Source organism: Marmota monax, unplaced genomic scaffold, assembly GCF_021218885.2.
Source record: "Marmota monax isolate L192 unplaced genomic scaffold, Marmota_monax_Labrador192_F-V1.1 WCK01_AAM20220418_F8-fsc00173, whole genome shotgun sequence".
In the NCBI taxonomy this organism is placed as follows: Eukaryota; Metazoa; Chordata; class Mammalia; order Rodentia; family Sciuridae; genus Marmota; species Marmota monax.
In genome coordinates this window covers 3,818,864-3,844,019 of record NW_026694620.1, presented here as the reverse complement: position 1 = coordinate 3,844,019, position 25,156 = coordinate 3,818,864, and the positions used below count along the sequence as shown (strand labels likewise).

At 35.0% G+C, this 25,156-nt stretch overlaps 1 protein-coding gene across 3 annotated transcripts in view; it reads left to right on the top strand.

Annotated features, from left to right (window-relative positions):
* Helz (helicase with zinc finger) overlaps nucleotides 1-25,156 on the top strand; it is a 165,388-nt gene that overhangs the window by 46,569 nt on the left and 93,663 nt on the right. For all 3 annotated transcript variants that reach the window (XM_058572203.1, XM_046422612.1, XM_046422611.1), the window contains exons 7-13: nucleotides 431-487; nucleotides 5,143-5,194; nucleotides 6,524-6,599; nucleotides 8,862-9,060; nucleotides 9,514-9,621; nucleotides 10,605-10,902; nucleotides 18,689-18,956. In XM_058572203.1, the coding sequence (XP_058428186.1) occupies nucleotides 431-487; nucleotides 5,143-5,194; nucleotides 6,524-6,599; nucleotides 8,862-9,060; nucleotides 9,514-9,621; nucleotides 10,605-10,902; nucleotides 18,689-18,956 (1,058 nt within the window). The remainder of the gene's footprint in view (nucleotides 1-430; nucleotides 488-5,142; nucleotides 5,195-6,523; nucleotides 6,600-8,861; nucleotides 9,061-9,513; nucleotides 9,622-10,604; nucleotides 10,903-18,688; nucleotides 18,957-25,156) is intronic.

The window sequence follows — 25,156 nt, the reverse complement described above, 5'->3', positions numbered from 1 at the left end:
ATATTTTGTTTATTTTTATGTGGTGCTAAGGATCGAACCCAGTGCCTCAAATGTGCTAAGCACGTGCTCTACCACTGAGCTACAGCCCCAGCCCAGTCCTGTTAACCGTTTTAACCTTTCCCCATACATGTGTAGTTCTATTACCAGCATTAGTGGTAATCAGATCCAGGGATGAGGATAATTTTGTTTTTTAAAGATAAACTTCCGAAATGATGGAGGAATGCAGAGCTCAGTTGCTATAGTAAAGAATGAATATTCTGATTTGACTGTGTCTCAACAGTGGAGTGCTTTCTTGGTGTGTGTGAGGCCCTAGGTTCAATCCTCAGCACTACAAACAAACAAACAACCAATCAACCAAACAAACAAAAGAAAAAGAAAACAGAAAACTCATCTTGTAATTTGTTTTCTCTTTTTTATTTCACCCTTTTAGAATGGGATGGTAACAAAAGATTTGACAAGATTAAAAACTCTTCTCATGGAAACAGAGGTAAGTTGGCTTCAGGAAGTCTCTTTGGAAGAGTCTGACTCTGAGTGGATGGTGAGCATTGGGTGTTAAAATTTGAAAAATCACTGTGGCATCAGCCAAGCAGGCAGGGCTACAAAAGTGAACAGTGGGACCTTCCGTCTCCCCTGTGACCCAGTTGAGTCCTGTCCTAGGAATGTTGCTTCTTCTTATGTCTTCTCTGCATCCCAGGTCTTCTGTTCTGTTCCTAATTCTTATTGGTTGTCTGGCTGCCAAATAGAAGAGATGTTTGGGAAATTTTAATTTTTAAGTACTTCTGGCTGTTAGAAAATGCTATCATTAAAAAATGTGATAATATAAAAACAAAATAAGATATTCCATATGCTAAACGCAAAGAAATTCTGTGACTTTTGGATTTTTTTTAGGGAATGGATTTAGGAGACAGAAATTATGTGTATCAAAGTAAATGGTGAACAAAAAATGTGCTCCAGTGAAGGACTGGAAACAGTGAAGGACTTGTTGTCCCTGTTGTTGATAGGGACAATAATGGCATGTAAAAGGCACATAGTTTTATTAATCCCACATTTTTATTCCTCATCCAATATATATAAAAAAATTTTTTATTAAATGTCCTGTTTTAAAAAGAGCCATTTTGTCAGCTTTTATCATAAGTGGAAGCCCATGTAAGGTGATTATTTGATTTGCCTTATTTTTTAAGGAATTGAGCACCTGCTATGTGCTAAGTACTATGCTTGGTGCTGGGGATATAGCCTTAAACAAGACACCCCTGGTCCTTGCTGTCTGGGAAGTTAAAGTCTTGGGGAAGAGATAGACAATAAATGAATTAATCAAACAGTTGTAGGCACATTTCATATCAAGGGAAAAGAATTAGCTTTTCTGCTGGAGAAAGAATCACTGGATCAGGTGGCCAGGAACTGAGACAGTTAAGCTGAGAGTCGAGAAGCTGTTGGTCTCCAGGAGGGTGCTACAGCTAGGGGAGAGGGTTAGGCAGAGACTTGGGTACCAGCCTAGACCTCCTGTGATTTCCTTTCTCATTGCAAATCTAATAACACATCCCAGCTAAAACTAACAGCCAACAAAGAAAATAGTTAAGGATTATAAAAACTGAATGAAGAACTGTTCTGCTATTATCAGATCTTTTTTTTTTAAAAGTCATTTTCTTTGTCTTATGTTACCGTATTATGAATTAATCAAGAATCACTAAGGTCTCATTAATTTCAAAGCCATTTCCTTTCTTGTATATGTGTAAGACTTTAATTTCTAAGAAATAACAAAACAGTTATAAATGTTTGAGACTTTTAAGAATATAAAATAAAATGACCTTTCATTTTATCAAGATTTTTGAATTTGCTCTTCCCTTTCATTGCCTTAACTGAATTAATAGCTTTATAAACCTGGTAATGACATACACATACCTTAAAATTTTTATTTTTAAGCCAGGTATGGTAGTGTATGCCTGTAATTCCAGTGACGTGGGAGATGTGAGACAGGAAAATTGCAAGTTTGAGGTCAGCCTCAAACTTAGTAAGACTCTGTCTCAAAAATAAATAAATAAAAGAGCTGGAGACTAGGTTGTGGCTCAGTGGTAGAGTGCTAGCCTAGCACATGCAAGGTGCTGGTTCGATCCTCATTACCACATAAAAATGAATAAATGAAATGAAGGTATTGTGTCCAACTACAACTAAAAAAAAGGGGGCGGGGCGTGAGATGTACTTCAGTGGTAAAGCACCTCTGGGTTCAATCCTCAGACCAAAAGAGCAAAATAATTTTTACTTTTAATGTTTATAATCCTGTTACATGTAAGGACACAAATACTACTTGCTTCTTTATTTTATGATTATACCATTAGAAGAAGTGACTTAAGTTTTGTTTGTAATTTCTATGTGAACAGAATAATATTCTTTTTGGTTAGTGAACTGATAATATTTAAAAAAAAAATCCATCTTGGAAAAACTAATGCACCCTGCTTCCCTTACTAATGTACACGCAACAAATTTAGAAGTGACAGTAATTTGTTATTTAAAGATTGAACTGAGCTGTTATTTAACTTGTAAATGTTAGTGGATGAGGATCAATACTTGGACCAAAAGCCTGATTCATAAAAACAAAAACGATAAACATTCCTTAGTGAAGTATGAAGTGTCTAATCAATAGATATGAATGTGAATTTGAAAGAGGTGTAGCAGTGTAATCTGTGGCTTTTTTCCCTGAAGGTGTCAGTAAAGACTGAATATCATAAACTAACAGATAATTACCCATCTGTTTTGGGGTCTGAGCACTTAAAAACAAAAATGAAACCTTGGAACCTAAAAGACAGGAGAGCCAGTTGTCAGCCAGGCTCCTGGTGAGGATGTCCACTTCACCCATGAGCACTGGTTGAGACCTGTTGTATCAGCACAGACTCAACTGCTGGCTCACAGTCATCCCTGATGCTACATGGAATGCACCATGTGTTTGTCCCTTCCAACAGTTGTAAATGTTTTAGATTTATTTGATGGTCCAAACATTTCATTGCCATTGTTTCTCTTATGCATTTGGTAAGCTAATTTTGATAAGTTTTAAAGAAAAGGTCTTAATTGCCAACATGGTGTTTTGTATATATACCGTGGAGTGTGCTAAGGCACATGGAAAACTGATTTATTAACACAAGATACTGAGATTTTTTCCAAGAAACAGCTGTCAAATCTCAAAGTTTGATTTAAATGTGAAGTTTGCTAATGCACTACTGAACTTTAAATCTCCATCACAATCATTGTAAACATAGGGTTTGTCTGTATTTTCTTAAATTGATTTCTGGCTTCTGATCTGTAATTATTGGAAAACTATTTCCATTTTTGCCTGTTTCCGAGTTTTGGTAAATAGCCATTATTCAAATTTAAAATACCTCTAATTTAATGCCAATAAAATTGGTTGTAACCAAATTTTTTAATTAATAATGATTCCCCCTTAAAAAAAGAATATGCGTTAAATTTTTTCATGCTTGAAGCGAGTTGTTTAGCTTTTATATTTATATGTTCTATTAAATAGAGTCATATTTTAAGAGTTAGTAGGGGTACACATAGACCTGGCTTATAAAATTTAAAGAGATTTTTTGGTGTGTCTTTTTTAATAAACATATAATAGTGTGTATAATAATAATTTCATTCCTGTTTTACTGTTTGTGTATTTTTATATTCAGTTTCTCATTTTACAAAAAAATGGTTTATCTTTAGAACCTGATTAGTAAGTAGGTTGGTGGAAAATCAGAAGGCCCTTTTCTGTAGAAACAGTATTACAGTGATTTTGTTCTAGCCCAAGCTAAAATCTTCAATTTGATTAACCACATATAAAGGACAATGACATTATTATTGCAGCCATTTGACATTTATGACATTATATTCTTTCTGTAAGACATTCCAAATTTCATCTTAGGATACTGAGTTTCCTGCTTTTGATTCGCTTTAACAATTACTTGGACTACTCAAGGCTCTGGACGGCTGAACTGTGTGTGGAAAGCTCTCTAGAGAGCCATTTGAAGACGTACGTGGTGATGGAAACATAAGCAGGGAGAGGAGAGGTGAACACTGCAGAGCAGAGCAGAGCATAGTTACTGAATTTATAGGATGAGGACATCTAAGTAAAGACCCAGAAGTAACTTGGTACAGTGTAATTGGCACATAGTCAGTTGGTTCAGGGACAGAAGAGACAGGTGGTAGGATGGTGGACAGATATGAGAGACATTCTAGATCTGCTTGGGCAAGATTTGGAGGATACTCACGATAGAAGAGGGAAGTGTTTAAGATGGCTTTTAAAATTTCAGTCTGACTTTCTTTGGGAAGGAAGACTACATTAACTTGAGATAAAGAGCATTGGAAGTGTGGGAGGGAGGTTCAGGTTTAGGGTAAAGTTGATGAGTTTTGTTTTGTGTTTGAAGTGCTTAGGTGATCACCTGCCCACCTAGCATTTTATTGACTACTCATTATGTGCCAGTACCCTGGGAGGTATGGGAATGCAGAAAGGCAGTTGTATACTGTTGACAGCAAATCTGTACTTAGCTGGGAATGATCCAGCATGCAAGAGGCTGCAGAATAATTTTTTAAAAAGTGCACTAGTTGGCACTTGTTCGAAATTGAGAGTGTGGAGCTTAGGGTAAAGTTAGAGCCCAAAATGCTAATTTGACATTTATCTAAGGCAGTTAGAGTGAGTGGATCCCCAGCTTTTGACTTCATTGTGAAAGAAGGGTTTATCCCAGATTGAGGGGAACTTGGTAGAGACTGCTTCAAGGCCTGGAGGTTGTAGCATGCCATTAGCTATGGGAGAAAACATACCTCCCTCATGTTATAGGTATGATGACAGAGAGGGAAATGAACAAATGGATGGGAGGTGCTACCCCCATTCAGTTCAGAACAGACTTTTTTCTTCTGCTACCAGGTGTATTTTTATGGGGAGTTCTCTATCAGTTCCTGAAAGAGGGCCTGACAAGTGCTTCTTTTCCATATTTTATTATAGTTGAACATAGAACAAAGAGCACAAAATATCCCTTGCAACATACTAGTGTTATTAAATATTTTTTAAGTATTCAAACTCTACTTTTTAATGTTAGAAATATCCAAATTTAATTCAGCATCAACTTGTTATTTCTTGTTTGTCTTACATGTCTTTCATTTGAAAAATTGCAGACAGCAACTAGTAACGTCCTCTCTGAATATCATGTGGAAGACTTTGATGAAGGTAAGTACCAAATCTTGTGTAACTTTTGATAGCTGTGAATCTGGGCTTTTTTTTTTTTTAATTGATTATTGGGAGGAAATTTACTGAGTTATGGTACATGTAAGTGGAGATGTATGAAAGAATATAAACATTTGAGAAATAGTTGTGGATGAAAGCCATTTTCTCCTTGACACCCTTTTATAGATGAATGGGGCAGAGTGGAGGTAGAAGGTAACAACACTAGAGGTCATTTAGTTCATCCTCTTGCCTCTGTATAGGACTACATTTAAAGCTCATCCTTAGCTGTCCTCCTCTTCATCTCTTCTCTTCCTTCTCTCCCTCTCCCATTGGCTAGTATAATCATTATTATTATTATTTTTTTAAAGTTCTGATCTGTAAACTGAGTTATTCCTGTCTAATTAAGCCTTCCCTCTCCATTTACCAGAGGAAAGGGAAGAGAGACCAACATTAATTGGTGTTTGCCACATGCTGTCTTTCATAGAACAATGCTGACTTCTTAGGGTCCTTCTCTATCTTTTTGATAGGTGATGAAGTGGATATTTGTTAAGGTTTAGTACTTTCCCCAAAGTCACCCTGGTAGTAAGGGATGAAGCATATCTTTAAATTTAACTTGGCTGAATTTTTAACCCCCTGTAGTGGGAGGCACAGTGACATGGGAGGAAGTCGAAAATGGCTGCTTAGCCTCAAGCTGTTGTTTTTCTTCTTAAGTTTCATTTTCATTGGCTTATTTGGAACCTCATCTAAAATTGAAGTTCATTATACTCAGAATTAAACGAATTTTGTGTTTTGGCTCCTATCTCAGAAATAAACTTTTAAAATTTTATTTCAGTTATAAAAGAGGGTTACAGCATACAGTGACATGTGTCAGACAAATCCCAAGGAACATGAATGATGATGTGGAGCTTCTTACTCAGAGTGCAGTAGTGGAATTTGTTATGTAAGATTTCCTTGATAAAACCATTTTTTTCCTTCCTAAAGGAATTCCTGGTCGACATCTCATGCTTAAGAAATGACAAGCATGCCAAACGCCTCCCCTGGTTCTTAGGGAAGAGATTGCACTGATACAGGTCCACCAGTTTATAGGACAGGGCCAGGACCACCAACTTGCTTAAGTTAACTGCCACTTCAGTGGTTTTTTTGTTTCACCTAGTTGATTGATTTAGCTCAGTTGATTGGTAGGTTACATTTTGGTAGAAGCTAGTATGTCATGTCCTATTTACATCATCTGGGATGATGTGTGTGGAGGGATTGTAGTGTTTCTTACACATTAAAATGTCAGAATTATTAGGTAGCCTCAAATGATAAGATTATATCCTGATTACTCCCTAGGGTCTTGTAATGGTTGGCATTTCCGCCCACCACCTAGGGGAATCACAAGCAGCGAGGAATATACTTTGTGTAAAAGGTAATGTGAATTTTTTTTTTTTTTTAAACCAATTACTTGTCTTTGTTGAAAGGATAGACTATTTTCCTTTCTTTTTGGAAAGTAATAATTCAAATTCAAAGAGGATAATAGTGAAGGAAGAAAAAGTATAATGATTGAGTAAAATGGTTTATTTTCCATATGAAATAGAAGCCACAAAGGTCATTGTCATTAAAGTCAAAATCATATCCATGAGCCTACTTTTAATTACAAACAACAATGATCTAAATGCAGGTTGTTAAGACTGTTCCAAAGTCTTTTATGAGGCCAGTTGTATTATTATGGTTGAGCTTAATTGCTGGTCTCTTATAAACATGAAATTTACTTAGCTAAGGTGATTGAAATTCAAATTGCTTTTCATAAACTAAAGTAGAACATAAAATAAAGATATATTAAATTATATTAATAACTTTTCTGAAAAAATTTTATGTAATCTTTATATAGAATTATATTGAGTAATTTATATTTGAAGGGCTAACCTTTCAAAATTGAGTAATTACATATTCATGTAAAAAGAATTTATTGAAGTCACATTTAAAAAGGTGAACTTTTCAGTTCTTTTTATGAGAATGGGGTACTAGTAGAATTTTAGATAGAAATTGTTTTTGATAATAAGAAAACCTGATACGTGGTTTTGATGATTGACTAGTCAAGATATCAGATTTGATTTTGCAGTAGAAATAAAGAAACTAAATAGTAAATATTGAAAATCCTAGTGGCATTGTATTGTAGGACAGATTGCATATAGTCCTATGGGAAGGAAAAATTTATAGTCCAGATGAGAACAGAAAACCTTCCTTCTTTTAGGGAAAAATAATACTTTAAAGCAAAGCATACAATGACAAAGAAATTTTTGGCTCATGAAAACATGCTATGCTTAAATGATACATAAATATATGATTTTAAATGTGTGTTTTGAAGCATAAAATAATTTAATAACAGCATAATTTTAAGTTCAAATGCTTTGTTGTATAGGAGAAGCTGTAGATACACTCAGCTTTCCAGTGTGGTGAGCCACTGGAAGACTTATGCTATGCTGTGGTTCATTTTGTATTTCTTTCCAGCTAGAGTTGAAAATTATTTATAATATCTCTCTTGTTTCTGTTTTGCTATTTATAGATTAATTTTCATTTTCTTTCCTCTCAAAGATCTATCAATTTTTAAATATTTTCATTGATTTAAAAACTGGCTTTACCCATCATTTTGTAGTATATTTGAAACTTTTTTTTAAAAAAAATTAATGGTCAAAGCCCTTTTTATGTTTTTGACCACAAAATTATCAATTGATTTCTTTTTAAATTGTCTTTGGTTGACACATAATTGAGCATAAATATTTATGGGGTACAATATGATAGTTTGATGTTTGCATTCATTCATTGTGTAGCGATCAAATCAGTGTGGTTAGCATATTCATTAACTTAAACATTTATCATTTCTTTGTAGTTAGAACACTCAAAAATCTTCTAGCTTTATGGAATATATACTATATTATTGTTAGCTGAAGTCACCCTAGTGTTCCAAGTCAAACACTGAAAAATCAGTAACTCTTGTATCCTTTAAAGTGAACATTTATTTATTTACCCTTTGAAGAATTCAATATGACTATTGAATAAATTTGGGACTCTGTAATATAAAACTCTTGTCCTGAATTTATTTGAAACTTAAATTAATACCGTCCAATGTTTTCAGTGAAGTATAGGTAATAGTTTTATATAGAGTAAAACTATTATATTTGAAGGTGAAAAGCAGTAGCCTTACAATGATAATTTAATACCATATTAATTTGTTTCAGAATGCAATTCCTAGTATATGGAACATTTTCTTTAGGTCATATAGTTTTGGGAAGTACAGCTTACCTGTGTGTGAGCAGCTAATCCACTTGATGTCAGTGTTGCTTAAAAAAAAAACAAAAAAAAACCCCTTAGAGGAATTATCCAGTAGAGCTCTTGTATCACCAAGGAAGTGACTTTTTGGTGTCTTTTGGGGGGAGGGGTTGTGACTATACTGTGGTTTAGGGTCCCTTTTCCAGAGAAAGAAGTCAGTGAATGTGGGGTTGGTGTTTTGATTGTTATAAATGTTCTATAGTTCTTCAGACCTCTTCTGCCTCCTTTGCAGTGTGATAAGTATGGCTTTCCAGAAGATGTGTTGTTTTTGTTCTTGAGGAGGCAGAGGGCAAATGCTGCAAGTTTATCTTTAATGGTTAAACAAAGTGTATGATAAAACAGTCTTTCCTGTTCCACTTAGATTTTTAGAGCAAGGAATCTGTAGGTATGGTGCCCAGTGTACTTCAGCACATTCCCAGGAAGAACTAGCAGAATGGCAGAAAAGATATGCTTCACGGTTGATAAAATTGAAACAACAAAATGAGAATAAACAGCTCTCAGGCAGTTACATGGAAACCTTGATAGAAAAGTGGATGAATTCATTATCTCCTGAGAAAGTGGTGAGGAAAATAAACTACCTTTTTTTTTTTTTTTGACTTTCTTAAATAATGAACTTGTTTGAATCTTGACTTTTTTGTATGCTGTGTTTTGGTTTATTTCTTTTTCTATTATATGAACAACTTGATTCCTGATAAAATGATGCTTTTAGTAGCAAAAGTAGATTCATTTGTTAAATTAAGGCCAACATTAAACTATTTATTTAGAGAATTGCAGGTGTTGTATTAATTACCTTGTTTTAGGCAGTTTTGATCACTTGTTTTGGTTAATTTATTTTTGATATTAGCTCTATTATATTTGTTCTTATAAAAATAAGTGAAAGTTAATGTATAAAATACCTTGCTTGATAAACAATTCCATCAGTGTCTTTACTGTTGATTTTTATTTATCATGCAAAAATTTTAATTTGTGTTTTTAGTGATAAAAACCATAAGATCAATTCTCTTTATTTTCAGCTTAGTGAATGTATAGAAGGAGTAAAGGTGGAGCATAGTCCTGACCTGTCGGTTACTGTCAACACCAAAAAGTCTCACCAGACATGGACCTTTGCTCTCACTTGTAAGGTATGAGTTTTGTGCTCATTTAAGAATATAAGTTTTGTCAAGTTTTCTTCAAGCTTTTTTGGACCTTTTAATCTCTGTGTTAAGAGAGCACTAAAAATGTTTTAATCTAAGTACATCTCATGTAGGGTCTATATTGTGCTAAAGTGGAGTTCTGTATTTCAGTCATTAAAAGTACAGTTTATTTTGACTTTGAGATACAATCTGTATAGTTATTTAGGATTCTTTCCTATTTATTTGGTAAAGAAGTATTTGCCATATTATCTTACAAAACTGAAATGTAGGATGGGGTTCATGGCTTATAAATTAACTATTCAAAAATTGAATTGTTTAATCTGGCAGTTTTAAGATTTTTAAATAACTTGTTTTTCTATTTGATTTGAAGAGATTGCAAATTCTGTAATACAGTTTTAAATATGAGACTTTTCTGTAGTGTTTCTTATCTTAAACTATAATAAAGTTTAAGATTGAAGCAGAGTCAAAAATTTCTGTGACTATGTTCAGTGGAAAAGTTTTGTGTTCTTTTTGGTGGTGTTTCTTCCACTGTATCATCTGTATCTTGAGATGAAAAAGCTAAGAACATTTAGCTTCAGCCCTGAACCCAATCCAGGGCTTTCAGAGGTAATTGCCTTCTTATGAAGGCTTCCTATTTGAGGCTACATAAAACTTTTTTAGGCAAAGAGTATGGAAAGTTGGAGGTCAAGGGTGACAGGAGGAGATAGATTTTTGTCCAGTGAAAGACGAACATATCACAGAAGAAGCAGGGAGCTAGTGATGTAGCATAAATATATCATTTTAACAACTGTTTTTTTTAACCATTCTGACTTTTTCTTAAATCACTTATGAGCAGTTTGTATTTTGAGCATAGTATCTTAGAAGCATGGGAAAGTAACAGTCCCTTATGGAAATATTTTCGTTGAAGAGCCCAATTACAATTGGATTTTTCACCCCCTTGTACTCAATGCATTATTTTAACTTCCTTGTAGCCTGCAAGAATGCTGTATCGTGTAGCATTGCTTTATGATGCTCATCGTCCTCATTTTAGTATCATTGCAATATCTGCCGGAGATAGTACTACCCAGGTATCACAAGAAGTCCCAGAAAACTGTCAAGAATGGATAGGAGGAAAGATGGCCCAAAATGGATTAGATCATTACGTGTATAAAGTCGGGATAGCATTTAACACAGAAATATTTGGAACTTTTCGCCAAACCATAGTTTTCGACTTTGGATTGGAACCAGTACTCATGCAAAGAGTAATGATTGATGCAGCTTCTACAGAAGGTAATATTTAGACTTTTTTCCCTGATACGATGTATTAAAAGGCAAAAGTAAAAGATATGTATTGGCCCCTAAATATTCCCTGGATAGGGAGGGAATGATAAGAAAAAAATCAGAGTGGATTGGCTCATTTCTTGCATAATGGTTCTTCTTTAGAATGGTTCACACTGTTCCCTGCTCCTCATTCAGTCACTGAGCAACCATTGCTTTGAGGTTCCCTAAACTTGTCTGAGTAGTTGATCAGGTCTGTTTTGATGGTTTATAATTTTATTTTTAAGTAAGATAAGTTTTAGCACAGTAAAATCTTTTTAATATGAGTGTGGGTAGAATATCATTTTAATGGTAGTCATGTGAACACCTGCAGTGTCGAGTTCCGTGTTCTGCTCACTGTCCAGGAAGCTTTGCTGGTGTTATAGTCCATTATCTCTTAATGAAAAGTCCTCCTGTATAAACCTTCAGAAGTCAGCTTGCACATTCACTAGTGTCAGGAGACCAGAGTGCCTTCAATAGGATCTACTCTGTGTTTTGGGGGAGAGCCCCTTGGTTTTACTATGTAATACCGGCAGAAGATGGTGAATTACTTTGTATGTAGTCGTGTTATTGCTTAGCCTAAATTTTATGCCTAGATCTAATAGGACAGGGGAAGGGCACATTAGTCCATACTTCTGTAGCTTTTGGTTGGATTTATAGGTGCTTTGTTTTATTTAACACTAAATATTTATTTAGTATCTCTTCAAATAACACAGCTGTATGAAACTCACTATTGTATTGAGTGTAATTAACCATAATGTGGAGGATGGTTTTTCACTGTGTACCATAGTGCCCTGCTCACGTGAACCCAGAGAGTGACCTCTTCATGAGCAAATACTAGGATTTTATTTTGGACACTGAAAAAGTAGAATTGATCTGTCTTCCTCTCCTTTTGCTTCTAGATGAGGTTAAAGAAACATTTTTGGCTGAATTTTACCATTTGGTGTTATCTTCTCATGTGCTTGCTAAGATGACCTAGGCTTCGTTTTACCCATGTTTCCCACTTATTTGATTCCTTTTACCTGTTTTTGTTCTGGTTATATGTATTTCTGTCATATTTTCAATAGTCTTGGGAATCAGCATAAGCTATATTCATAGCCAAATAAATGATGGTAGTTTATCAAATAAAAATAGAAGCATAGATTTGGCAGATTATTTTTGCAACGGATTAGACGTTGTCATTTAGGTGTTACAGGGCAGATGATTTCTGTTGCATTGTAGTGCAAAAGCAGTCATAGACAATACACAAATGGGGTGACTGTTCCAATACATTTAATTTTCACCAATAACAGTGGGCTAAATTTGGCTTGTATGCTGTAGTTTGCCTACCTCTCTACTAGAAAGTTGCTTTCAGAACCAGAACTTCAGGACTACAGGAAGCACTCCTTTTAAATCCTGAGGAGACATAAATCATAAAAAGAGACCAACGGGCAACCCCTACTCGCAAATGTAACTATAAAGGGGTATTTTTTTTTTTAAAAACGTGTAGGTTGTATTTTAAAAGTTTGCTTTTATATTGGTGATTTCAAACTCACAACTTATTTTCCCATAAGAATAGGGTTTCAAGTGTTGTCAAGAATCCACACTAGTTAATATGTTGTTCATAACATAAAATGTTAAATGTCTGTAGTGAAAAGTAAAAGAAAATGATACTATTTAAACAGATGCCAGTGAGAAAAGTGGTGATGAGGAGGACTGCAGGGTCTTTCATGGGCTTGGAAATAGTACTTTGACTGTTTTGCCTCCTGTATGTGCTACTTTTCTTTCTTTCCTTTTTTTTTTTTTTGGTACTGGGGATTGAACTCAGGGACACTTGGCCACCAAGCCACATCCCCAGTCCTATTTTGTATTTTATTTAGAGACAGGGTCTCACTGAGTTGCTTAGTGTCTCTGTTGCTGACTGAGGCTGGCTTTGAACTTGCAGTCCTCCTGCCTCAGCCTCCTGAGCCGCTGGAATTACAGGTGGGTGCCACCACACCCGGCCAGATATGTGCTACTTTTCTAATTGGAAAAAAAGAGCAGTGGGCAAAGTTTAGAGTGAAGTAACAGTTGGATTTGAATGCTGATTTTCTACTCATTACCTTAATGGCCCTTGGGAGAGTACCCACCAGTTCTGAGCTTCATGCTGAAACATATAAAAGGGAGCCTGTGGTTATTTGTCTTGTAGAGAATTGTGAGGACTAGAAATAAGCCTGGCACAGGATCTGACATTTAGTAAACAGTTCTTATTTTTACCACGAGCCATGATTAGGATAATTTCTGGCTTGTACTCAGAATGAAGAAAGTAGAAAAAGAGAGAGGGAACTTTGTTTTTTAATTGGGGATTGGGTGCATGGGGCTAACAGAGGAACAGAAAAGCAGAGAGAAAGAGCAGAGCTGTTAAGACCATGGCACCTGCGTATCTCCTGGGCTGGAGAGCACACTGTAGGGCTTGAAAGAGTTGCCCAGGACTAATATTTTGAGTCAGTTAACTGTAAGAAACAGTTTTCTTTCTGATGTTCCTGATATATCAGTTTTTAAATATGATAAATTTTATGTTTTATTAAGATATGGTAGAGGGAGTGAATACAAGGATATTCTCTTTCCCTACTTTTTACAATATAGGTGCTGTATCTACTTTTGGGTGACCTCTTTGTATGTAGTTTGATATCTTTGCCTATTAAGTAAGACTTTACTTTCAAGTAGTTATTTCAAGAAGTAATTGAAAAAAAAATTAGGTATTTTCTTGAATTTTAGATATATTGAAATAATTTCACAAAGTGAAATTTGGTTTTCAAGGACTGAGGAAAAATGAATATTACAAAGGAATAATATAAAATGTACAAACAGAGCTTTTGATATAAGATTTTGAACATTATAAAAGGAAAAACCTATATGTAGATTTAGATCAGATGACATTTGACTGCCTTTCTTGGGTTGTTACTCATATTAGCTGATGTGTTGTGCTGATTTTAGTTGTGTAGTTGTGTCTTTGATAAAGGTCCCTACTCTTAAAGTTGATGCTATTGAATGTTACCATTTTTTGTTACATTCCTGAAGTTTTTTTTTTTTTTTTTTTTTTTTAAAGAGAGAGTGAGAGAGATAGAGGTAGAGAGAATTTTTTAATATTTATTTTTTAGTATTTGGCGGACACAACATCTTTGTTTGTATGTGGTGTTGAGGATCGAACCCGGGCCGCACGCATGCCAGGCGAGCGCGCTACCGCTTGAGCCACATCCCCAGCCCACATTCCTGAAGTTTTAAATTGCATCACTACATTTGTTTCAGTGTATTTGTATATAGAGTTCTAACACGATTTTGGAGAAACCAAGCAAGATATAAATATATAATATGTTTCTCCTGTTTTTTAATCTTAGTAGCTTAAGTCTGTATTTTTTATTAGCAGAGCAGAGTTCTTGTCAGCAAAAAATTTGAGGACAAATAATTGTTTATGTACATTTACAATTTTATAAACATTCTGAGACAATAAAAATATAAAGTGGCAATGCCACATTTTGTATCATTTCCTGGAATACTGTATGGATAGCATTCATGGACATTGAGAACAAAATGACTGCTTTGTTAAGTTGGTGACAGTGTGACAGCCTGGCTCATTTGACCTCTTGTTTCCACCAAGGCATTCTTGGATGTTTCTTGGTTTCCAGTTAGGAGAAAAAGTCTCCTTTCAGGTACAGTCAGCCAAATACAGTGGGAATTTAATTAGATCTGAGCTTTGTCATGTTTATACAGTTTTGATTATAAGTTATAATGTAATTTGATTTCTGTATACAGAAAGAAATTTTGAGGGTGAAGGTATAAAACTGGAATTTGTATGGGAAATACCTTTATCACGTTTTTCACTTGACTGTTCAATGTTGAAGCAAAGTTTTTTAATTCTTAAACTAATGATGGAAACATAGTTCTTTTCCATAAAATTATAAATTTGGACCATGCTGGGCCATCTGTTAACTCAGGGTTTCCTAGACTGTGTTCATTGGAATGAATGATAACACCTATGATGAAGAGTTCTGTGTACAAATAAGTGTGGAAATGCTGCATGCACTCCTTCCCTTTTGGACTCAACAGTGCGCCTCAGTGATTTAAAGGCTCTCAGTGTTTGTCAAACTGATTTAGGTATATTAGTGTATTCCTCATTGAAACTTAAAATCAAGTTATATAGCAGACTGGAATGAATTTTCTAGTATTGAATTAAAAATCCTCCTTTAGTTAATTCCAGTTTGAGCTGAGGGAAACCTATAGTTTTTTGTTTTTTATTTTTGTCATAATATACACCCGTGCCTCCCCCCAAACAGTTGTGGGGATTGAACCCTGGGCCTCATGTTTGCAAGGCAAGTATCTGCCACTGGGCTATACCCCCAGCCTGTTTTCATGACATCTAAAGCATCCAGACCTTTTCTTTTGTAGAGTATATTTGGATTTTTTCCCCCCTCTAGTCAACATATCGTAGAGAGTAAATACATATAACCTTAACCTTTTTTCCCCCAAGTTTTTTCCTTGTTGGTGAGATTCAGGTTCAGAAAAAACACTATTAAAAATTTTTTTTGGACTAAAATTATTCCTCTCAAAAATGTGCAGCAAAAGACATCCACAAGGAAAGGAAGTTAGTGAGTTTTCCCCTTACTTACAAAGTAAACTCAGTGTATACTTCCTACCACAGTTTGATTGATCGAAGAAAACTTGTGCTTGAAAGTACTGATTTGGAATTGTGTTTTGAATATGTGGGAAGCAACATGTTGAAAGTAACTCTTGTCTTTAAATCTGAAAACTTGATATTATACATTTTTCTACTATGAGTACAGCATGATATGTTAACATTAACATAAAATTTAGTGTGATTGAAATATTATTCCCAACTGCCAAAGTTGTTGGTAAATTAAGAGCATATTTTTGTACCTGTCTCTATATAATATGATTAGAAAAACAGGAGAAAAATAGGTTTTAAAAAATAGTTTGTTAATAAAAGATAAACGGAACAGAGTGTAAGTGTGCACAGAGTATGAATTACTTCTGCTGTCACTCTGCTGTTTTAACTTTTTGTTAGCCTCATTAAGAGAGCAAAAATAGGGCTGGGGAAGTAAACTTAGTGGTGGAACCCGTTGCCTGCATGTGTGAGGCCCTGGGTTTCATCCCCTGTAGCATTAAAGGAGAAAAAGAGATAGTCCTCTTGATTCTAGGTAGAAGTTTGGGGAAAGGAAGGATATTGGAACACAGTGGAAGTGGCAGCTGGTGATTACTCGAATTTTATTCTATTGTAAAGTTGAGCAGTCAAGGTTTGTCAGATTACAGACCAAAATACTTTCTAAGCAAGAGTCTTATTTTCTGATTTTGGAATTAGGAAGCATTTAATTTTATCTACAAGTCCTAGATAAAAGCAGCTGTTTTTAATAAATTTCATATTTAAAACCCACTCATCACATGCCTCTTGTGTGTTTGCTCTTGTGATGGCTACTTAGAACACGGGATTTTTTTCCCCCTTACTGTCTTCCTACCCACTCTCTAAGCCCTGTTAAAGTTACATTTTAAGTTGGCTGCAATACATACTTCAAAACAAAGTAAACCTTGGATGCTATCTTGGAATAGCAACTTTGTGGCTGAGAGGAGAGCCAGCTGCTATTCTCAGTATCAGAAGAGCTAGGGAAGTTGGGAAGTGTCAGACTAGATATTCCAATCTTGAATTCTGTTTTTGATAGTGGAAGCCCTTCCCTTAAGGTATCTTCAAAACTTTAGATATATTATAATTATCTTTGTAAGTTTTCCTTATGGATTTCTCTTAAAATATATTTATAGTTTCTGCTTACTGTATCTCAGGGGAAGAAATTCTTTAGATTGTAATTTCTGTGAGATTTGGGATTTATTGTGATAGGAATTGGTTAATAAGTCAGTGTTAAACTCTCCCTGTATGGTTTTATGAATTTGGATCCTAACTTGTTCACTTTCATCTTTCCAGAGTGTTTTCCATTTCAGCCTAATGTAGATTGAAGAAAAGTGCGCACCCGTGAGGAGCTGGCTCAGGCCAGGTTTCTTCTAGTGGGTGCACGTGTGCTGCAGGAGGGGATGACAATGAGCTCAGTAGTGGCCCTGTCCCATGCCCGTGGCTCCCTCCCTCTCTTCACAGAGACAGTCTTAGCACCTACTGACCATTAAGCACTATTAAGTTAGGTCATTAAATGAGTGCAAATCCAGACATCCTTTTATGATGATAATGAGCATCTGACATTTAGTGATGGTATCATCTGTTTATTGTTGGCATTTGTATAATTTCTTTTTGCAGTTATGCTCTAACGAGTGAATGTAGTGTTCAATTTTAGGAAGATGATAGGATTTAGGAAGAAGACTAACTTTAGGAAACTTTCTTATGAGGCTACTACAAGAACAGAGTATCAATCCATTTTATTTTTTAGAAAATATTTTTACTAGTTGTTGATGGACCTTTATTTATTTATTTATATGTGGTGCTGAGGATTGAACCCAGTACCTCACACATGCTAGGCAAGTGCTCTACCACTGAGCCACCACCCCAGCATTGCCATTTTAAAATGCAGATTTTTAATGAGCAGATAATCTTTACCTCTTGATGATGATTGTTATGTTTATGTTGACATTTAAGAAATTATGAAGCGGTCATGTAAAAATGACTTTTAAGGGAACAAAGGTTAGGGATTTGCTATTTGCTACAATTTAGAAATTTCTCTTAGTGGAGGACTATACTTAACATGTTTTTAATGTATATGTAATATTTAAAATTTGCACACTCACTCATTGAGCAAGACATGCCAATTTTTGCCTATGTTCTCATTTAATAGATCCTTTAGGATAACTTATCTTTGTGCTTTGGAGACTCACAGATCTTTTGTCAGAACTTTTTATTTCTTCCTCGAATTTTAATTTGAACTGTGAAACCTTGTTTTCCCATTTTGTTTTACTAAAACTGGATTTTGGCCTAGTTAGTCAGTGGAATAGTTTTTTCCTTTTGGTTAAGTTTCGTTTTTATAGGTGTACGTACTTTTCACCCGGTAATAGAAATCTGTGCACACTGTAAACTGAGCATGGGGTCTGCACACTCTGAGTTTCTTATGATGTGCTGGTTGTATCCACATTTCTTTCAGAGATGTCAGAAGATTGAACAGTTATTCATTTTGATTCTGTGCTACAGTTACCAATAATTTAACTGAGGCTAAACTGGATTTTTCAGAAATGGCATTTGAATGGCATTGTGTCACATTGTGATGAGGAATCAGTAGTATTATACTTGTGTGTCTTCTAAAAGATTTTTGTTTGTAGTAAGTTGATTTTCAGATAGTGTCTGCTTTTCGACATAAGAAAATATTTAACTTTTCAGCTTTTTAATCTCTCTTTCTATAATAGGGCAGATATTGATAGGAGGAGGAAAGTGATTATACCTTATAAAATTATCTTATGAGGAATTTATCATCTTTTTCCTGCAGATCAGATTTCTCTTGACTGAAAAGTTCTAAGTGTTAATCTACATTTTAAAAATGTTAACAACTGTTTGTGGTATGTCCTAATCTTATGTTTTTTTTTTTAAAGATATTCTTTTCATAGATTCCTATTAATATTTTTTTGCTAAAATAGACAAAAGAAATGTCTGAACTAGGGAAAGTACTCTCAAAGGGTTTTTGTATTCTTTTATTTTTAAGAATTTTAGCTGTAGTCTATTAAATTCTCTTACCCAAATGTGTATTATTTGTGAATTTTAATGTTGTGTTCCTTTATAAATGTGTTTTTTGTTTCCATTTAGATCTTGAATATCTGATGCATGCAAAACAACAGCTAGTAACCACTGCTAAGCGTTGGGATTCTTCTTCTAAGACTATTATAGATTTTGAACCTAATGAAACTACTGATTTGGAGAAGAGCCTTCTTATCAGATACCAAATTCCTCTGTCTGCTGACCAGCTGTTTACCCAGTCGGTTTTAGACAAATCATTGACCAAGACCAACTATCAGTCGCGGTTGCATGACCTTCTTTATATTGAGGAGATAGCCCAGTATAAAGAAGTCAGCAAGTAAGTTACTTCAGAAGCATGTTCTTTCCTTTTTTTTTCTTTTAATCTCCCCTTTGGGTGGTATTTTAATTTTTAAAATGGAGGTGTGCCAAAGTGAAGACAGGAAGTAGGTAGTGGTTCTTCATTAGCTGCATCTATCTAGATAGCAGAGCTGCTTTCTGTCCGTCTTCAATAGCTGTGATGTGTGTGTGTCAGGGCAGGAACCCTGTTAAAGATGTCATCCATCTCTACAAGGCCTTGCTGAGCATCCCTCTCCGAGGGGGCAGCTCTTTCCCATGTGCTGCGCGTAAATCTGTAATCCCTGTTCTTAAGAGCTTTCAGAGAATGTAGTCACAGCAAGCACTCAATGAGAAATGTTCAAAAACGGAAGGAAACCACATATTTTTAAAGTTATTAAGAATAAAATGATTTAGGTCTTCTGAAAAATGGATGATAAAACAGCTTTATCTCAGTTTATGATTACTTTCAACATCCTTGATATTCTACCCATGTGCCACAGGTTAAGACTAAGTATTTAAATCAAAAGCTTTTTTGATTATTTTAGGAAAAATCATCTTTTATAAGTATTTTTCCTTTTGAGTATAACCTAGCCAACATAGTTTTCTTTGTCAAGCTGTCTTATCACTGTCTTATGATTAATATTATTAATAGATTCTAAACACTTACTGTTATGATTTGGATATGAGGTGTCCCCCCAAAGCACCAGTAATGCAGGTCTATTTAGAGATGAAATGATCAGATTAGGGGAGCTGTTACCTAAGCAATCCATCCTAGTTTGAATGGACTAGTGACTATAAGCAGGTAGGTGTGGCTGGAGGAGATGCGTCACTGCGGGTATGAATTTAAAAAAAAATCTCGTTTGCATGCAGTCACTTGGTCCATTCAAACTAGGGTGGACTACTAAGGTCACATTCTTAAAAATTAATCATTTTACCTCTAAATCTTCTTGCAGTAACCGGAACTTTTGCAGGACACCTCATATCTAAACCACAACACTTACTAAGTACATATGCAGAAAAGAAAAAGTGAAAACTTTTTACTTTATAGGTTAAGCATGATCTAACTTTCAAAAGTATCTAGCTCGGGATTAAGTACATGTACAAAGTCAGTCTAATTTATTTTTATGAAATTTTATTCTATCATGTTTATATCATGTTTCACTTATGAGCTCTTAAAAGGCTTTTATTGATTCTACTTATAGACTGTTCTAATGAAATCATTAGTAAAAAAATGGGCAATGGCTTATATTTTGTTCATTATTTACATTATTTGTATGCCTACATTTTGTTTACATTATCATAGAGTCCTTCCCTTAGGAAAGAACATTATGATAAATCACAAATAATGGGAAGAAATAAAGGTTAGAAGCTTACAATCTTTGAGACTATTTTTGAGTATTGTACTAGAAATTCAGAAAAAATTATAAATTAAGTACTATTTAATATTTTATTCAAGATTGTCCATCATTTTATTACTTTAGAACTTAAAGCTAAAGACTAGAACGCTGATAGATTAAAAAATCATCTTTTCAAAATGGAAATTTGTCTGAGTGGAAAAAAGAAACCCTTTAAACTCTGAAGGTCAGATACTGATCAAGAAGCTTAGTGGTTGCAAGTTCACACTAGAGCACCTTGTGAGGGCTTCTAAAGCCATGACAAGACGGTCCTGAAAATGACAGCAATATGAAAGGAACACCGATCATGAACTAAGTTGCCATGATAATTCTGGAAGTCTGTTTTGACAGTTTGTGGATTTTTAAAAATGTTGGACCCTTTTGCTATAGTAATTTTACTTATGGGGAATCATCTTGAAGCAGATATAAACATGTTTCAAAGAGTAGTGAAAAATCAATTAGGGTTTAGCCATATGATTGAATATTATGTTCTTATGAAATTTTTAATGTAGAAAAGATATTCATGATACAACATTAAGGAAGAAAATATGGTAGTTATAATCCTTTACCTGCTGCCATTCTAATTTTTTGTGTATACATATTTATATGCACATACATACATCTATGTATATTTATAAAAATACTGGAAAGAGTTAAGACAGTATTCTGGTTGGTAGAATTAAAGGTGACTTTTATGCTCCAAGTTTTCTCTACTTTTGAAATGTTCTTCAGAGATCACATATTAATCTTACAATAAGAAAAAGTGAATATAGAAATGTAAAGGAAACTGCACCTCATCTACTGCAATAGTTAATGCAAGTCTTCTTTGTTTTGTTTTGTTGTAAAATCCACTCCTAATTAAGGTGTAAAAATGTTCTTAGGTATGACAAGAAGAGATTGTGGTAAGATAGAACATAGACATTGTGGTAGGACAGTGTAATATAGTATATAGTTTTTTTTTTTGGTACTGGGGATTGAACTCAGGGGCTCTGGACCACTGAGCCACATCCCCAGCCCTATTTTGTATTTTATTTAGAAACAGGATCTCATTGAATTGCTTAGCACCTTGTTTTTGTTGGGGCTGGCTTTGAACTCATGATCCTCCTGCTTCAGCCTCCAGAGCCACTGGGATGACAAGTGGGCACCACTGCACCCGGCAGTATATAGCCTTTTTATAGGAACATTTGAGCTTTATTTTTTAATCTTTAAGTTTAGATCATAGTTATTGACTCCAATAGGGATATTTGTAAATTGAATATAAGCAGTTGCATCACTTTTAATGTCGTATATATGCTAAATGTGTAAGAGTTTAGAAGTATCTGGAAATGAGAATTCACTCCTCCAAGTGTAACATGTGACAAGTAGATAGTCTTGTGCCAGAGAATTCTGGAAAATTTCCAGTGATAATTGTCACTCAAAGGTAGCTCTGGACATGGAGGTTAGTAAATTACCCTTTTGAATTTGGCTGGCTTATAAAATTAGTGAAGTACAGTAAAGAATTGGCATACATACAAACAAGCAAATGCTTTTTACTAATTAGAGTTCTTAGAGGGTATGGGGAGCCTGTAGACAAGGTACAAACATTAAATAGATTGTACAGATTTTCAAAAGTCTCTGACAGAGTTTCATATGTTGCTTATAATTTGTTTTCTCTAATCATTTTAAGATGGTGTTTATATGCATTTTAATGTTGCCTTAAATTCAATTCACATTTGATTGTTAATTCTTTTTATATTTTTATTTTTTGTGGTGCTGAGGATTGATCCTAGGATGTTACACTCTACCAGTGGCTACATCCCAGCCCTTTTTCTTTTTCTTTTTTGTACCAGGAATTGAACTCAGGGGCACTCAGCCACTGAGTCACATCCCCAGCCCTATTTTGTAGTTTATTTAGAGATGGGGTCTCACTGAGTTGCTTTTGCTGAGGCTGCCTTTGAACTCATGATCCTCCTGCCTTAGCCTCCCAAGACACTGGGATTATAGGTATGCAGTACCCTGCCTGTCCCTAACCCTTTTTATTTTTTATTTTGAGACAGGGCCTCACTAAGTTGCTCAGGCTGGCACTGAATCTGTGTTTCTCCTTTCTCAGCCTCCTGAGTAGCTGGGAGTATACTGTGCCCAGCTTGATTGTTAATTCCTTAGGCATAAATAATATAATCAAGATATATTTTTAAAAATGAATTTGGCGATGTCTATAAGCAGCTGTTGAACTCTGATGTAGTACAGGGCTCAAACTTTTGTGGCAAAGGGCCAAATTATAACTATATCAGGCTTTGGGAACACCCCATATAGTCTACATTATATGTCTATTTTGTAAAATACATTCTTTTTTAAAATTTTTTATAATTTTTATTGTTGGTTGTTCAAAACATTACATAGTTCTTGATATATCATATTTCACATTTTGATTCAAGTGGGTTATGACTCCCATTTTTACCCCGTATACAGATTGCAGAATCACATCGGTTACACATCCACTGATTTACATATTGCCATACTAGTATCTGTTGTATTCTGCTGCCTTTCCTATCCTCTACTATCCCCCCTCCCCTCCCCTCCCCTCCCCTCTTCTCTCTCTACCCCATCTACTGTAATTCATTTTTCCCCCTTTTTTTTTTTTTTCTCCCTTTCCCTTCACTTCCTCTTATATGTAATTTTGTATAACCCTGAGGGTCTCCTTCCATTTCCATGCAATTTCCCTTCTCTCTCCCTTTCCCTCCCACCTCTCATCCCTGTTTAATGTTAATCTTCTTCTCATGCTCTTCCTTCCTACTCTGTTCTTAGTTACTCTCCTTATATCAAAGAAGACATTTGGCATTTGTTTTTTAGGGATTGGCTAGCTTCACTTAGCATAATCTGCTCTAATGCCACCCATTTCCCTGCAAATTCTATGATTTTGTCATTTTTTAATGCAGAGTAATACTCCATTGTGTATAAATGCCACATTTTTTTAATCCATTCGTCTATTGAAGGGCATCTAGGTTGGTTCCACAGTCTTGCTATTATGAATTGTGCTGCTATGAACATCGATGTAGCAGTGTCCCTGTAGTATGCTCTTTTTTAGGTCTTTAGGGAATAGACCGAGAAGGGGAATAGCTGGGTCAAATGGTGGTTCCATTCCCAGCTTTCCAAGAAATCTCCATACTGCTTTCCAAATTGGCCGCACCAATTTGCAGTCCCACCAGCAATGTACAAGTGTCCCCTTTTCCCCACATCCTCGCCATCACTTGTTGTTGTTTGACTTCATAAAGGCTGCCAATCTTACTGGAGTGAGATGGTATCTTAGGGTGGTTTTGATTTGCATTTCTCTGACTGCTAGAGATTGTGAGCATTTTTTCATGTACTTGTTGAAAGAAAACAAATAACGCAATCAACAAATGGGCCAAGGACCTGAACAGACACTTCTCAGAGGAGGACATACAATCAATCAACAAGTAAAATACATTCTTAATCAAGGGTTGTATGAAAACAATCTGGATTATTGAATTTGGTCCTAGGACCATACTCCATTGTGTCTTGATTATTTTACTGGTCCAGTTGATGACTAAAATCAACTGGACCAGCAAAATAATATTAGAATTGTTCTGTTGTGGTTCGAGATCCAGTTTAAAGATAGAAAGCAATGGAATGGTTAAATAGATTCATCTCTTGAAATGCTTGGATGTGTATTGACAGTAATAAGTGTATTCTGTATGCACTGAAATATGTTTGTTAGTGACATTGTAGTCAGACCAACCACATGATTGATAGGATATTTCCTAAGGTCCCACAGAGTGTATCACTCATTTGTGAAAGAACTTTGACAGTTTAAGGTGGAATGTTACTAATTTTGAAAGTAGTATCAAGGGAATTCATATTTAGAAAAATTTTTTTTATTGATATGAATGGGTCTCTATTTTTTTTTAAAGAGGTGATATTTTAAAGCAGCCTAGAAATTATGATTATATTGTTTTAGTGAGAGATGTGTGTAGGTGGTAAGGATACTGCATTTCACTTAAATTTTAGAGAAAGCTTCAGAGTTCTTTTGAGATTTGTTTTTGGTTTACCTATCCTCAGCCTCCTGTTGATGTTCATTCTGTAATCCTACCTAGAAGTCAAATCTATCTGATTTTAAGAGAGAGATTTTCAAAAGAATTGACTTTAGCTGAAGCTGTTGTGTCAGTTAAACTGTGCAGCAGTCTGCCCGACTAGGCCATTGTGTCTGCTTCTCAGTGCCCCAGCTGGCATGATGGCCTCATGTGGGATGCATGTTTCATCATGAAGATGGTGTGGCTTCTGTTGGTTATCCCTCTGTCTGTTGCTCTGCCTCAGTAAACCCAGGGGTTATCTTTCCACTTAGGTTTACTTTTTTTTTTTTTTTTTTTAAGATTTTCTTCTCTTTTTCCCATTTATTTATCCATCTATCTATTTATTTTTGTGGTGCTGGAGATTGAACCCAGGGCCTTGTGCATGGGGGAGGTAAGCACTCTACCAACTGAGCTATATCCCCAAACCCTCCACTTAGTTTTACTTTTGTTAGTCAGAAATTGCATGAGATGAAATTCACTATATAGCTTTGATTTTTTTTAAGCAATTAAAATATCACTTAAGAGGTATAGTGGTTGCCAGAATCATGTTTTTTATTAGCTACAAATATGGATTTAAATTTGTTGAAAATTCTGTTGGCTGTTTATTCTACTTCATCTAAAGGTTAGTAGTTATGTAAACTTTAAGGTAGATTTCAAAATGTGGCATGCAACAATGAAAAGGTGGTTTTTCTTTATAATAAATATGTTTGTTAATTATAAGCTATATTTTATAAGTATTT